Source organism: Pecten maximus, chromosome 1 (assembly GCF_902652985.1).
Source record: "Pecten maximus chromosome 1, xPecMax1.1, whole genome shotgun sequence".
Taxonomy (NCBI): Eukaryota; Metazoa; Mollusca; class Bivalvia; order Pectinida; family Pectinidae; genus Pecten; species Pecten maximus.
Genome location: NC_047015.1, coordinates 24,411,522 through 24,426,964, shown reverse-complemented (window position 1 = coordinate 24,426,964; position 15,443 = coordinate 24,411,522). Strand labels below are relative to the sequence as shown.

At 36.1% G+C, this 15,443-nt stretch overlaps 2 protein-coding genes across 3 annotated transcripts in view; one reads left to right on the top strand and one right to left on the bottom strand.

Moving 5' to 3' along the window:
- The window catches only part of LOC117324417 (GPI inositol-deacylase-like), a 65,743-nt gene extending 63,552 nt beyond the window's left edge, over positions 1–2,191 (bottom strand). The window contains exons 1-2 of the mRNA XM_033880300.1: positions 1,945–2,191; positions 491–558 (exon numbers count right to left, since the gene is read on the bottom strand). Of these exons, the coding sequence (XP_033736191.1) occupies positions 491–558; positions 1,945–2,076 (200 nt within the window). The 5' untranslated portion in view covers positions 2,077–2,191. The remainder of the gene's footprint in view (positions 1–490; positions 559–1,944) is intronic.
- Positions 2,144–15,053, top strand: LOC117324574 (nudC domain-containing protein 3-like). 2 transcript variants are annotated; one of them, XM_033880604.1, is made up of 8 exons: positions 2,144–2,322; positions 5,672–5,753; positions 6,428–6,497; positions 7,018–7,258; positions 13,232–13,334; positions 13,734–13,910; positions 14,153–14,341; positions 14,768–15,053. In XM_033880604.1, the coding sequence occupies exons 1-8, from the start codon at positions 2,216–2,218 to the stop codon at positions 14,894–14,896; spliced, it is 1,098 nt and encodes a 365-aa protein (XP_033736495.1). In that variant the 5' UTR covers positions 2,144–2,215; the 3' UTR covers positions 14,897–15,053. The 2 variants fall into 2 exon arrangements, with proteins under 2 accessions (XP_033736495.1, XP_033736419.1); XM_033880528.1 differs by having other exon boundaries at positions 7,015–7,258.
- The last annotated feature ends 390 nt before the right edge of the window (positions 15,054–15,443 follow it).

Sequence of the window (15,443 nt, the reverse complement as noted above, 5' to 3'; positions counted from 1 at the left end):
ATGATTATGGTTTTGAACTTTTGGTGTCTATAATGCCCAGATATTTCATATCAATTCAAACAATAATTAATTGCTTCTACCCAGTGATGAAGTAGGTCTATTCAGTCTTTATATATCCTGATCATTATGCCAGATGTTAGTCATTGGACTGAAGAGTAACACCTGACCTCATACAGACCTTGAAAGATGAAACACCCACGTCATTTGGTGGCAGATACCCACCTTTCAAAGTATTGTACCAACAGGAGTCTTGACATGCTAAAGTCACCCCCCCCCCCCCCCCCCCCCCCTCTTGCATTGCCACACTTTTGTCAGTGAAAGCTGACAGTCAACCAACTAACCAATTAATATCTGACAGACTGATCCAAGGTTACTGGTCTACTCAGGCCCAAACTGACATCTCCAGCACAGACATACTATACTGCATACACTTCTGACATAATCAGAGGGTAAAAAGTATAACATATGGAAGTTATGAGGTTGTACTTACCCCTCCCCATACACATACAGTCCATATCTGGGATATGTCTTCTTCACTTCATCTCCCAAAGGAATGTTCTAAAGAAAAATAAACAGTTGACATAAAATATGTATTTCTTTATCAATACATCCATTAGACAGTTTAGAGTGAATTAATTCCCTCTGAAAGGAGACAGTCTGTTTTCTGAGGATGTTAATGTACATGCCAGTTTTTATAGCCGTCAAGTAACTTCCACTGGCCAAAGTCAATAATACGTGAAATAACTGTAAAGAAAACATCTCAAACAAAAATTGTTATATAGACTTAAATAACAAATATATGTTATTAAAAAAAAACAAGAACCACTTTGTTATTGCATGTCTTGCATGCCTTACAAATTTCTGAGTTTTAAGAACCTCAAAATGCACACTGGTTGGTTTGGTTTATTTTGTTTAACGTCCTATTAACAGCCAGGGTCATTTAAGGATGTGCCATTTTGGAGGTGGAGGAAAGCCGGAGTACCAGGAGAAAAACCACCCCCTGAATTTCCACGTCATCAGCCAATCATATTTACCAATATCAAATAATAGGCGGAGAGTCGGAAGAAACATAAGTTAGTTCAAATATACTGTATTAGGATGTGATGACTGTAACGTTAAAATATATGTGGCAGGTTTTCATTGTAAATAATGTACATAGCGATAATCGCCTTCTAGCTTCAAGTAAGGGGGCATTGCCCTTTAGCGCTATAGGTAGACCGCTTAGCCCAGGGTTTTGGGTTTGATTCCTGGTGAAGGCACACTACTTGCTTTCCTATTACATACAGTGTCTTTCATGACCATGCACTCCAAGTGAAATCTGTTAAGAGATTGAGAGGCATAGGTTAATGAATGTTCAGGGACAACCACATTTGAAAATGGGAAAGTAGTGTGACAGGTTTTAATTGTAAATAGTGTGCATTGTGATACAATCACTTTCTAGCTACTTGCTAGGGGGATTGCCCTTTTTAGCTCAGTATGAGTCTGAAGAGACAGCAAGCAGATAGTCTAAGGTTTAATCCCTGGTGGAGGCACATAACATATTTTCCTGATACATATAGTAGTATATACATGAGTAAAAAGAGTTAAATGATGCGAACGAATTCGTTAACCGAAATATATAGACATGACAGCTTATACTTAACCGCAGACATTTGCCTCATCTGTCTGATCACAGGGGCACGTCAACTTTTGTATGACTTGTATACTAAAGAGTTTTCTGTTTACTCTATGAACCTGTGGCAAGTCAAGGTCATAGGATATGGGTCATAGAGCTAACAGAAAACTCTTAGTACAGACCTAGTGACGTGTCCCTGTGGTCTAATTATGAGCAACCCATAGACTCGATACATGTAGTAACGGTACAGTGAGCCAAAAATACAATGTCCGATCGAACCGCCCATTTTGTTTTACTCTTGCGGCAAACGATCGAGTAAATACACCAACCACATATTCTGGCATTTCGAACATGTACGTCATTTCACATTGGTTTTCTTCAAAATTAGTCAGCATATCCAGAATTCCGTATACAAGAATGCCGACACACACTGCAGCAAACCCAGCTCGAACTACCGCCATGATGAAATGTTCTCATTTGATATCAAAGAACGCAAAGGCATTCCGAACGGAATAATATATCTACATCTAATAAACGCTCTAAATGCAGCAACTCTAGTAAGAAGCGTTTTTTAACGTCGACATTGTGAGGCAAAACAACATGGCGGGAATGAGAGAGCAATACGACACTGCCCTGCTAGGAATTTTACAACATGAGGGACAGATATCTGGATTTTTGGACGCCATGTTTGGATTTCTTTATAGAAGGTCAATATGAAGAAAATACCATTTAAATGTGATGAAATTTCATACCCATGATCACAGGCCTAGGGCACATTTAATTCTCAGGGGCTCGATTTTGAGTAACGTTACATATGCATGTAACATGATTTTTGATATGACATACTTTTTTATACATTGATAACACCGATTTTTTATAAGGTTTCATGATGTATATGAATACTTAATTTATAGTGTTGTAGTTAATAATAATAATAATATTTATTCAGGTAAAGCATACACAGTTCAATAGTATCACATATATGTCATATATGTTTAATATCAGTTGTTAACTGATGTCATATGCTACTCAAAATCCGGAAACCGAGCCCCTGTGATTTGATTGAACTGGGTCGATCATCGGTGACCAGGTAGCTCAATTGGTAGAGCATCCGGCTAGTGTTCAGAGGTCCCGGGTTCGACCCCGGTCTGGCTGCTACATTTTCTTCTTCTCCTGTTACAATGCAATTAAATATAACAAAGCCACAGGAAATCCCACTCTACTCTATGTACTATGAATATAAATGGACTATTCATATAGTAGTAGAGTGGGATTTATATATATATATGGATTATTTGAAACTGGGCACCTGCAGTGAACAAGGGCCGCGGTGGCCGATCGCGAGTGGTTAAGTAACTTAAGTTGTCCCGACACTTTATCACTAGCCCTCCACCTCTGGGTTGCGAGTTCAAAACCTACGTGGGGCAGTTGCCAGGTACTGATCGTAGGCCGGTGGTTTTTCTCCGGGTACTCCGGCTTTCCTCCACCTCTAAAACCTGGCACGTCCTTCAATGACCCTGGCTGTTAATAGGACGTTCAGCAAAAACAAACAAAAACAAACAAGCAGTAAACAAAGCCCCTGTGTCACATTTTGCTCAACACATGTACTAGAGCAAGTATTTGAACTTAAGGTTAAGGTGGATCATGACACTAGTACTCTCCATATTATTTCAACAAAAATATCAAATCAACAAAAATATCAGATCAACATCAAATATAATAACAGAATCCTAAAAGAGTATATCATTATTATGTTTACGGCAACTAGTTGATATCAATAAATGACTGGTGTTGATCAGTAATTGGCTAAAAAATTTTGTATGAAAATTTTAGGAAAGTTGACTAGCTGACGAATGTTTGGTCTGAATGGCAATGCACATACACAGGTAACCGGGTTGTCAGTGTCAAGACACACCTGGAATAAGTCCAATCTAATTAAAATCAAGATGGTAATTCTCTCTATGTTACATGAACATCTAACAACATCCCATAAGGGGTCACCTTTTGGATTAGCCAATCAAATGACTACTTCCAGAATCTTGGAAGTGAATTTTTTATGTCCGAATTAGCATGACTAGAGTGCATAGCTTGTATAATTTGTCAATTTGTTTCAAGTCATTTTGTCCCACAAAGCATGTAGCTATATACATGCTGTGCCAAAATGGTTTGCTTCAGATGCATGCTGTGACGAAATGTTTTGCTCTGATGACATCGTCAAATTGACAATTCGCTCTGAAAGTGAAATACACACATCTCAGAGGTCATAATGTAGTGAGAATGACCATCTAGATTTTGATTAGATTGGCAATAAGTCTACACTGGTTAGCCACATGCATGCTTACCTATGTCTGGTTAACTTACATGCCTTTTTTTGTGTGAACCGACGTAAAACTAAAGAATTCAGAGAGCTTAATTACCTAAAATGTTTTTTGTGAAACAGTTACAATAATATCATTGTTCTAGTGTTTATCTATGACTTGCCAGGCTTTTTTCATTAAAAAAAACAATGCGAAAAAGTTCAAATAAGACTGTTTATATGGTTTTACATGAATATAAATAGCCGCTTTTATCATGAAAATTATCAATTTAACATTATTTTGATCATTTGAACAAAAACAATTCTGGCACGACAAAGATAAACATTAATAAAATGATATTACTGTAACTGTTTCACAATAAATATTTTAGATAAGCTCTCTGAATTCTATAGTTTCTAATTATATACCAATTATAAACTAGGTCATTTTATATAATTCAAATAATTTTATGTTGAAATATCTGTTTTTAGTGATTCTGTAACTATCCCTTACTAGTAACAAATATATCACATCAAAACATTAGAGGAGGGGTTCATCATTGATTACAAACTGTTTGGTTATTTCTCGGATCTTTCTTTGCACAAGTGTACTGAAGCACCTAAATCCGTACACATTAATAGATTTTGTTTTTGGGCAAGAGATGCAGATGAGATTAGGAAAGATTTTATGTTCACCACTTTATGACATTCTGCTGGATATTTGAATTCAAATATGATGCTTAAGCAGAGCATGTACCATCTTCATATTTGGGATTGAATACTGGAGTGAATGCAGGGTTGGTGGGAGTAGGTTTAAGCTGGGCTGCATATTGTAGTGACAATTTTGCTCTATAGTCTTTGATTGGTTCACTTGCTGCCACATAGAGACTTTCAGTAGGAGTTGTTTAGAAAGCTCAAGTGCAAGATGTTATGGCTTCCATAATTGTGGATAGGGGTCTTGCATCTTCAAGTAAGGCTTGTTTGCTGACCCATGCATGATAGAACCATAGTCAAGTTTTGATTGTATACATGATTGATATAGACACAAAAGTATATATACCACGGTCTGCACCCCAGTTTGTATGGGACAGAAGCTGAGAACTCGCAAAATGTTAAGCACCTTTGAGCATTTATCTTTAAAGTGTTGTATGTATGATATAAATGTGAGTTTTGAGTGAAAAGTCCAAGAAATTTAGTTTGTTCAACAACGGGTAATGGGCTACCATTCAAGTAAAATGTATGGGTCGTCATGCCATTTTTGACAGAAATGAATGATGGAGGGAGTCTTCAGTCAAGGGGACCAACAAAATTGCAGAGAGATTTTTTCTTATCCTTATTGTACAAAGGTCTGAACCTTCTCCACTGGAAAAATACAGTATTTTTAACTAATTAATGAAATACTAATAGCTGATCTTTATTTTTTTATTATTATTTACCTTTCATATGGAGACTAGTTGCATTAATACAACTGCTTGTGAAAACTTTACATGAAACACATTCTGATCAACATTTCTTCCTACAAACAGGGACACTTAATCAAACATTTTCTGATTAAGAAAATATGAAAATGAAATTGACCTATATTTGACCCCAAATGTACCCGAAGAAAATCACTGATGATAATAGTAAAATGTACTCAAACAAATTTTCTACAATGAAAACAGTACAACATATAAATCCATTCAAATATGTCACAGCTATGAATTTTAATGGTTATATGTGATTGATGTATGACATACATTGTAATATTCATGTTTTAGAACTGATTTTTATCGGATTATGAAGCAAAAGACAGACAGACTTGGATTTCCTCCAGGAGTAGCAGTGAAGCTTCTACTCAACGTAAGTTTTAATTTTAGTACAGAAGAAATAGTAATGTATTTATTTATCATTCTTATATAAGAAATAATTTAATATTACATATTTATCATTTGTATATAATGTAAAGGAGGAGAAAGGAGCCAACGTCAGCTAGAAATCAGTGGGTTTTCTCAGTGTGGTACTTCGCGTTGAGTATGGATACACAACATTGTATATAATGTGTTTCAGGTAACAGAGTAGAATGAAAACAGGTATTTTAGTTGGGAATATTGTATCCGTTTTTATAGTTTTACTCTCATAAAGGATAGAATGGATCTCAACATTAGTAGTCTTCACTTGAAAATGGCAGATGAGACTTCAGCGATGACTAAAAAAAAGGTTACTAAGCCTTAATTAGTAGGCAATTTTCCTTGAGTAATTCCACTTTGATACAATTGCATTAACTAGAAACATTAGTCAGAATAGATCGTCTTATCATTGGTATCCCAAATTTACTTGCACTGTCACTTGTAGTATTCAGTAAGCAAAGGAGCAAGGCTATCATAGGTTACATACACTGTATACCACAAGAATAGTGATCTTCTGGTGACTGGTAATATATCATTGTAATAACTGTAATAACATATTCAGATTGCTGTAGAGACTAGTAATTATAACATAATTGTTACATGGACACAGTATTACTATTTTGACAGTCATACAAACAATATGAAGACCTGGCAAGGAAAGATGAAGAAGAAAAAGAAAAATTAAAAGGAAAGAAAGGTAAAGAATTTTTTTTTTTTTTAAGAAAATGGTATGTTTTCAGGTTGTTCAGACATTCATCATGAAGCTTTTGTTCATCTGTCTGTAAACAAAGTTGTCATCACTTCTAATTGATTACACAGAGTAATTACCTCCACTGGTGTGAAGGACATAGTCCATAGGTTCTATTTAGTATGATTCTGACCCAAAAGATTATCGAATGGTCAAACTTACTAGTAATAGGTAATTCAATGTTGATTGGGCATTGCTTTGAGTTAATGTAATGTATTGGTGTACTTTACCAGTATTATATTCAATGTTTGGATGAAACATTTAATTTGTTATTATTTAGTAAGCATCATAGTTAATTCATAGTAAGAATGATGATTATGTGTAAATCAATATCGTCATTCTAAAGTTATGACGATAAGTCGGTACCGTAAGACGGTAAGAATGACAAAAAATTATTATGTATAAATTAATATCATCATTCTAAAGTAATGTTAATAAGCATTTGAAGCTGTATTTCCCCTGTTAGTAGTGCCATTAGAACCTACTGATACAGTACCTCCGGCAGCTGTGAGGACAGTGGAAGTATCAACATCTAACCAGCCTGTTGAGGAGGTCAACAGTGAATTACAAAGATCTGTTGATTCAGAGCAGCCTTCTTCAGCATCAAGTAGCCAGGCAACTTCACAACCAATAGCCACAGAAGATTTAAGTCGAGTTGAAAACAAACCTTCAGGCACAAAAAAACAGGAGGAGGATCCAGAACTTACTAAGTAAGGCATTTTAAAGGTGTTTTTAAGCCCACCATCATCAGATAGTGGGCTATTCCAATTGCCACATGTCTGGTCCATGGTCTGTCTGCAAATAATCCTTGTTATTGCTATTTCTTAAAAAAAAGTTATTTGCTGGATATTTCTCAAAATTCATATGTAGGTTCCTCTTAGTCCCTAGTTGTGCCAATTCAATTTTGAGACTGGTTAAAGAAAATGATCGATTATAGGATGCCATCTTGGATTTTGACAATTAAAGTTTGTTACTGTATCTCTATTTCCTGAAAAGTATTAAAAGGAGATTTCTTAAACTTGATGTTTAGGTTTCCCTTGGTTGGTAGTCATGCTCTTTTGATTTTGAGTCTTATCTGGAAAACAAAATTGCTGACGGGTGACTGCTATAATGGAATTTATTGATGTTAGTTATTATTTCTGAGAAAGTCCCTTTTTTAGCCCACCATCATCAGATGGTGGGCTATTCAAATCGCCCTGCGTCCGTGGTCCGTCGTCCGTCCGTCCGTCCCTCCGTCCGTCCGTCCGTCCGTCCGTCCGTAAACAATTCTTGTTATCGCTATTTCTCAGAAAGTGCTGAAAGGATCTTTCTCAAATTTCATATGTAGGTTCCCCTCGGTGCATAGTTATGCATATCGCATTTTGAGACCTATCGGAAAACAAAATGGCCGACAGGCAGCCATCTTGGATTTTGACAATTGAAGTTTGTTATCGCTATTTCTCAGAAAGTGCTGAAGGGATCTTTCTCAAATTTCAGATGTAGGTTCCCCTTGGTGCGTAGTTATGCATATCGCATTTTGAGACCAATCGCAAAACAACATGGCCGACAGGCAGCCATCTTGGATTTTGACAATTGAAGTTTGTTATTGCTATTTCTCAGAAAGTACTGAAGGGATCTTTCTCAAATTTCATATGTAGGTTCCCTTTGGTACCAAGTTATGCATATTGCATTTTGAGACCAATAAAAAAAACAACATGGCCGACAGGCAGCCATCTTGGATTTTGACAATTGAAGTTTGTCATTGCTATTTCTCAGAATGTACTGAAGGGATCTTTCTCAAATTTCATATGTAGGTTTCCCTTGGTACCAAGTTATACATATTGCATTTTGAGACCAATCAGAAAACAACATGGCCGACAGGCAGCCATCTTGGATTTTGACAATTGAAGTTTGTTATCGCTATTTCTCAGAATGTACTGAAGAGATCTTTCTCAAATTTCATATGTATGTTTCCCTTGGTGCCTAGTTATGCATATTGCATTTTGAGACCTATTTGAAAACAACATGGCCGACAGGCAGCCATCTTGGATTTTGACAATTGAAGTTTGTTATCGCTATTTCTGTGAATGTACTGAAGAGATCTTTCTCAAATTTCATATATAGGTTCCCCTTGGTGCCTAGTTATGCATATTGCATTTTGAGACCAAACGGAAAACAACATGGCCGACAGGCAGCCATCTTGGATTTTGACAATTGAAGTTTGTCATTGCTATTTCTCAGAATGTACTGAAGGGATCTTTCTCAAATTTCATATGTAGGTTTCCCTTGGTACCAAGTTATACATATTGCATTTTGAGACCAATCAGAAAACAACATGGCCGACAGGCAGCCATCTTGGATTTTGACAATTGAAGTTTGTTATCGCTATTTCTCAGAATGTACTGAAGAGATCTTTCTCAAATTTCATATGTATGTTTCCCTTGGTGCGTAGTTATGCATATTGCATTTTGAGACCTATTTGAAAACAACATGGCCGACAGGCAGCCATCTTGGATTTTGACAATTGAAGTTTGTTATCGCTATTTCTCAGAATACACTGACGAGATCTTTCTCACATTTCATATGTAGGTTCCCCTTGGTGCCTAGTTATGCATATTGCATATTGGGACCAATCGGAAAACAACATGGCCGACAGGCAGCCATCTTGGATTTTGACAATTGAAGTTTGTCATTGCTATTTCTCAGAATGTACTGAAGGGATCTTTCTCAAATTTCATATGTAGGTTTCCCTTGGTACCAAGTTATACATATTGCATTTTGAGACCAATCAGAAAACAACATGGCCGACAGGCAGCCATCTTGGATTTTGACAATTGAAGTTTGTTATCGCTATTTCTCAGAATGTACTGAAGAGATCTTTCTCAAATTTCATATGTATGTTTCCCTTGGTGCCTAGTTATGCATATTGCATTTTGAGACCTATTTGAAAACAACATGGCCGACAGGCAGCCATCTTGGATTTTGACAATTGAAGTTTGTTATCGCTATTTCTCAGAATGTACTGAAGAGATCTTTCTCAAATTTCATATATAGGTTCCCCTTGGTGCCTAGTTATGCATATTGCATTTTGAGACCAAACGGAAAACAACATGGCCGACAGGCAGCCATCTTGGATTTTGACAATTGAAGTTTGTCATTGCTATTTCTCAGAATGTACTGAAGGGATCTTTCTCAAATTTCATATGTAGGTTTCCCTTGGTACCAAGTTATACATATTGCATTTTGAGACCAATCAGAAAACAACATGGCCGACAGGCAGCCATCTTGGATTTTGACAATTGAAGATTGTTATCGCTATTTCTCAGAATGTACTGAAGAGATCTTTCTCAAATTTCATATGTATGTTTCCCTTGGTGCCTAGTTATGCATATTGCATTTTGAGACCTATTTGAAAACAACATGGCCGACAGGCAGCCATCTTGGATTTTGACAATTGAAGTTTGTTATCGCTATTTCTCAGAATGTACTGAAGAGATCTTTCTCAAATTTCATATATAGATTCCCCTTGGTGCCTAGTTATGCAGATTGCATTTTGAGACCAAACGGAAAACAACATGGCCGACAGGCAGCCATCTTGGATTTTGACAATTGAAGTTTGTTATCGCTATTTCTCAAAATGTACTGAAGGGGTCTTTCTCAAACTTCATATGTAGGTTTCCCTCGGTGCCTAGTTATGCATATTGCATTTTGAGACCAGTCAGAAAACAACCTGGCCGACAGGCAGCCATCTTGTATTTTGACAATTGAAGTTTGTTATCGCTATTTTACAGAAGGTACTGAAGGGATCTTTCTCAAATTTCATATGTAGGTTCCCCTTGGTCCCTGGTGTTGCATTTTGGGACCAATCCCAAAACAACATGGCCGACAGACAGCCATTATCGCTAAATCTTAAATTTTATATATAGGTTCCCCTTGTTTGAAAGGTACTAGAGGGCTGTTTCTGAATTTACACAGATTAGTAAGACTTAGAGGAAGGGAAAAGTAGAGAAAAGATCAATCTGACATGGAACCTATAAAGATCATTCAATGGTGGGCGCCAAGATCCCTCTGGGATCTCTTGTTTTTAGATAATATATGTAGGTTCCACTTGCTTTCAATTGATTAAAAGGAAAGATGAGAAAATTCAGGATAAATATTGGTCGTATATACCCAGTAAAGATCATTCAATGGTGGGCCCAATACAACCTCTGGAATCTCTTGTGGTCATTTTAGATCAATTAGTATCATACATAGAAGGAAAATGAGTACAACATTATTTGTAGTGTAACCAAGTTTCATTGTATACCAGAAGCTATGGATGTGACTATTTGTTAAATGTCAAACACTTGCTTAGACCACACAACATCAATAAAACCTTTTTATATTACAATGTGTATATACACTGCTTGTCACAGCATCTTCAAAATGATCACTTAGCCTTATAAGACAGAAAGTTACCTTTCACATATAGAGACAGACTATGATAGAATTTATTTGCAATGCTATTAAATCTAAAAATAGAAACTCAAACTTTTGCTGGGTGGTTACAGCGCTGCGCGCTGAAGTGTGTACGGTCAAAGTGTAACACAAGTACGACAGGTATTGGTACTACATTACTGTGTATCGACAGTACTCTAACAAAGTCGATCGCGCTGAGTAAGCGTTGATTTGATTGGTCGAACTGAATGCACACACCTTTCTCAGCACTCGTGTGCACATGAGTAAACTTGCGAGAATGGCGGGTTATGAAAATGTTCTTCAAGTGAAATATTCAGTGACAAGTTTATAAATGAAGGTCCATATATGAATTTATCCTGCAACTGCCACCGCATTGTCGGAATACACCCACCGTATATATATTTTTGCTGTATATACGGCAGTGACGGAAAACAGCTGTATTTTGGAATCTTAGCACGTGCGTCAGTTCGACTGACCTACTTCAAAGTGAAACTACGTTTAAAAGACAAACATATTTCTGTGACATTTGACACCGTTTCACATAAAAATGATTATTTTTGATGATTATTTTCATGACTGTTGGAGGATAAATAGAATACATAGTCAGTGTTTTAAAATATAAGCTGTATTTCTGGCTCGGGACAGAAAGACAAAAGTGGCGATTTCTTTACCCTCGCCAAAATACAGCTTATATTTTAAGACACTGACCATGTATTCTCTATGTATATACTATACATACATATATGGAACGTCATCACCATCGTGCCAAGCCCCTGTGCTCCGGAACCCAGTTTTGTCTGATGTTTGACCCTTCCAAATTACATGTAAACTGAATCGCTATCGTGACCCAGATAGTTTAGCTTGTACACGAGGTGTGAAAGGAAGTGCAAATGCTATCTACCCTATACAATGGACTTTCCCACTCTCAAATCAGTGTATTGGGAAAATATATCACCGAACTGAAGGGTCGACCTGGTCAGCTGGTGACAAAGTTCGAAGGGCTGGTTAGCTTGACGATCATCAATCAATACATGCGTAATTTTCAAAATACACTGACTGTGTTGTCCATATTGAAAGAACATCTGCATAATAAACATTTAAATGTATAAATATTAGATATATTGTAAATTTAGCTGGTTAAACCTTGCAAGTTGCAGTTATACACATATAGTTGTGAGCTTATACATGTAATGCAAATCACCTTGGTTACTTACATGTCTGACAAAAAAACAGGGAAACTATAGGTCTAGACGGTGTACACGACGGTACGCATATAACGTACTACTTCAAACATGTAAAATTCCAAGGGCCGTGTTTACACCAGAGGGAAAAGTGAAGATAAAAAAACGAGAAAAAACTGTTTATAATCTACATTCAGAAGGACTCTCATATTCAGCCATCAGTGATAAGACCGGTTTGTCTAATCAGGATGTCGCAAAATTATGAAGATTTTTTATGCGACTAAGTCTTTAGCGCCCATCGTCAAACGGAAACCACTGAAAAGTAAAAAGGTGACTCAAGATGTTATGGAATTCATCGAATTCAAAAAGAAATGTAAGCCAAGTATTTAAGATGCTCTGGATTTCCCTGCTTCGTTCATGTCTGGATTTTTCCGACAGTGTGGATATGTATAATCACGGAAGGTATCATATAAGTTGTTCATAACAACATGGCATATATATGTGTGCAACAACCCATGTGTTCAACGAGTACCAGATCTTTATTAAATGCTTAAAACTTAACGTAAAAGTTGTCGTTGTTTTGCATAGTCATGTAATTATATATAATCGCACACGTGTGTATACACAACCACGGTCCTGGTACAGTACATACTCCGTGTTCGCCCCGCCCCTTTCGGCACAGAACCAATCAGGAAGGTCGATACATTGTTTCAAGCTTATCGGTTGGCGATTCAATACAATCAACAGTTGCTGTACTACTATTGAAAAAGTACCGTACACACTTCAGCGCGCAGCGCTGTAAAGCATTAAGGCATAATAATAAACAACAGCCTATTCTTGCTTTCAATCAATCCTATTTACTGTAAGTTGGAGGTAGCATCTCTAATCTTTATTTATCTATTTCATTGTTTTCATTTTCTTATGTAAGATCAACAGTCACGTGAATCAAATAATGATTTTTTTTTTTTTTGCAAAGATTGGTTTTGAGTAATAATAGTCTATCAATCTTACACAGTAGTAAGAGGAGATTTGCCTTTTCCTAAAGTTAGCTGTTTTGTTTTACAGACAACAGCAGAAGTTCCAGGCCAACCCTGCCAGTCACAATGGTGCCATAAGGGACAACTATTCTTGGTCTCAAACTATCAATGATGTTGATGCACAAATCAGGGTAAGTATATTTGTTATTATAAAAGTTCTAATATTTATGTGGCATAGCATGTCATCAAACTAATTAAAACATATGTCTTTAAATCTATTGTCAGTCTATTACAGGTTAATAAAAACTTGTAATCTAGACAAAAAGAGCATGAGTGAAAAATATATTTGGTATTACTGAAGATACTGTTATTCTGTTGGTTATATTTTGTATAGCAAAATATACCAGATAAGCTTTTGATTTTCCCCATTGTCATTTGCAAGCAGTGCTTAATTCACTAGTGAAAAATATCTCTCTTTTATAGAATGAATAATTTTCAATATTTCACTGATAAAAATGTAATAAAAAAGAATCATACTTAAGATTATGAAATACAATAAAGGTATTGAAGGTTCTACTTATGTGAATCAGGTACCAAAGTATTTAACAAAAGGCAAAGATGTGAAGGTGGTGATAGAGAGGAAACGGCTGAAGGTCTCCCACAAACAGGACACTGGGCAGTGGCAGGCTATTGTGGATGATGAACTGTCCTGGGAGGTGATGAAGGAGGAGTCCATGTGGAGTCTGGTACCTGGTGATCATATTCATGTAAGAATTATGTTGATGCATTCCTGTAAGAAAATATATCCCTATGCATGTGTCCTCTACAAAGGTGCATGAACAAGACCAAAATCTTCTGCACCTATTCTAAAAATATACCATTCCTAACTACCTGTGTTACCTAAAATTACTTCAATTCACTGAAGTTTTGACCAAATTCTTTCTTTTTTAATCAATTTGAATTTTTGTTACATTTTATCAATTGATAAAAAGATTATGATAATTTTCAGGTAAATTTGGAAAAGAAAGAAGAGAGATGGTGGGAGGCTTTACTTACATCAGAATCCAAGATAAACGTGAGGAAGATTGATGCCAGTCGACCAATGACAGATCTGGATGATGAGGCTCAAGCCAAGATTGGGGAGATGATGTACAATGAAAGACAAAAGAAACTGGGACTCCCAACTAGTGAAGAAAATGTGCGTGTAAAACAGCAAAACAGCAGGCTAAAAATACTATCATTTATGAGTTTAATTTTAGTAGATTGACGGAGATGTTGTTCATAATCGTATAGCCACATTATGCAGAGTATTTCCAAAAATAAATTATTGAGTTATTGATAATACAGAAAGTGAAGTGTCACAAAATGTACACAAACATCAACAGGCCAAATGTCTACAGGTACAGTGGGCATACATGTATTTGCAAAATCCCAAAGTTTAAATATCGTTATTAGACATCTTCATATCAAAGCTTAAATTTTAACCAAATGTTGATCAAACCCCTTATAATGCCCTCAATTCACCAAACTCTTTAAATTATTTCTGGGTTAACTGTGTTAAAAAAAGTACATTTTAGTACCTAATCACCTTGTTAAATAACTTGTATGTATACTATCTTTCCAGAAAGCTCACAAGTTACTTCGGGAAGCGTGGGATGCAGAAGGGTCACCATTTAAAGGACAGCCATTTGACCCCTCAAAGATGAATGTAAATCCTGGTGGCGTTATTTCCATCAATGAGGATAAACCATGATCATTCAATTTACCCAATAACTTATAAAGACATTGAACATGCAAAGTTGAGATAAAATATTACTGCTTTCATTTTGTTTCATTTCATAATCTTACATGTATTGTTAAAAGATTGTTTATGAAAATATTTCATTGTGAAATAAAGACTTGTTTATTGATATGTTTGACCACTTAATGATGATATCCTGATAGCAATGTTTCCAACAATGAGTATAAACTATACCTTCAAATAAGAGTTTGTATATTAAAGGACCATGAAACCAAATTATGTCCAGATTTCTTTGGCATATGTCCCAAAATACTTTGACAGTAAACCTTATATGCAACATCCACTGGAATGGCTATAGCTGAGTTGCAACAATGCCACCTCGAGTGCAGATCTCAGTTGTCAGGACAGTTATATTTCTCAGCAAGCCGAGATCACAGACCATCCAGTACTGTTATGTTGTTCAAGATGTATATTAAACAAAAACTTATTCCAAATATTTACCTACTTTAGGCTCCCAACAAAAACAAAAACTACTTTTAAAGACTGTTTTGCTATATTT

Coding starts and splice junctions, on each gene's coding strand:
- LOC117324574 (XM_033880528.1), top strand. CDS start 2,216: ATGGCGGGAATGAGAGAGCAATACGACACTGCCCTGCTAGGAATTTTA. Junction 5,754..6,427: donor CAGTGAAGCTTCTACTCAAC/GTAAGTTTTAAT, acceptor CTATTTTGACAG/TCATACAAACAATATGAAGA. Junction 13,335..13,733: donor ATGTTGATGCACAAATCAGG/GTAAGTATATTT, acceptor TATGTGAATCAG/GTACCAAAGTATTTAACAAA.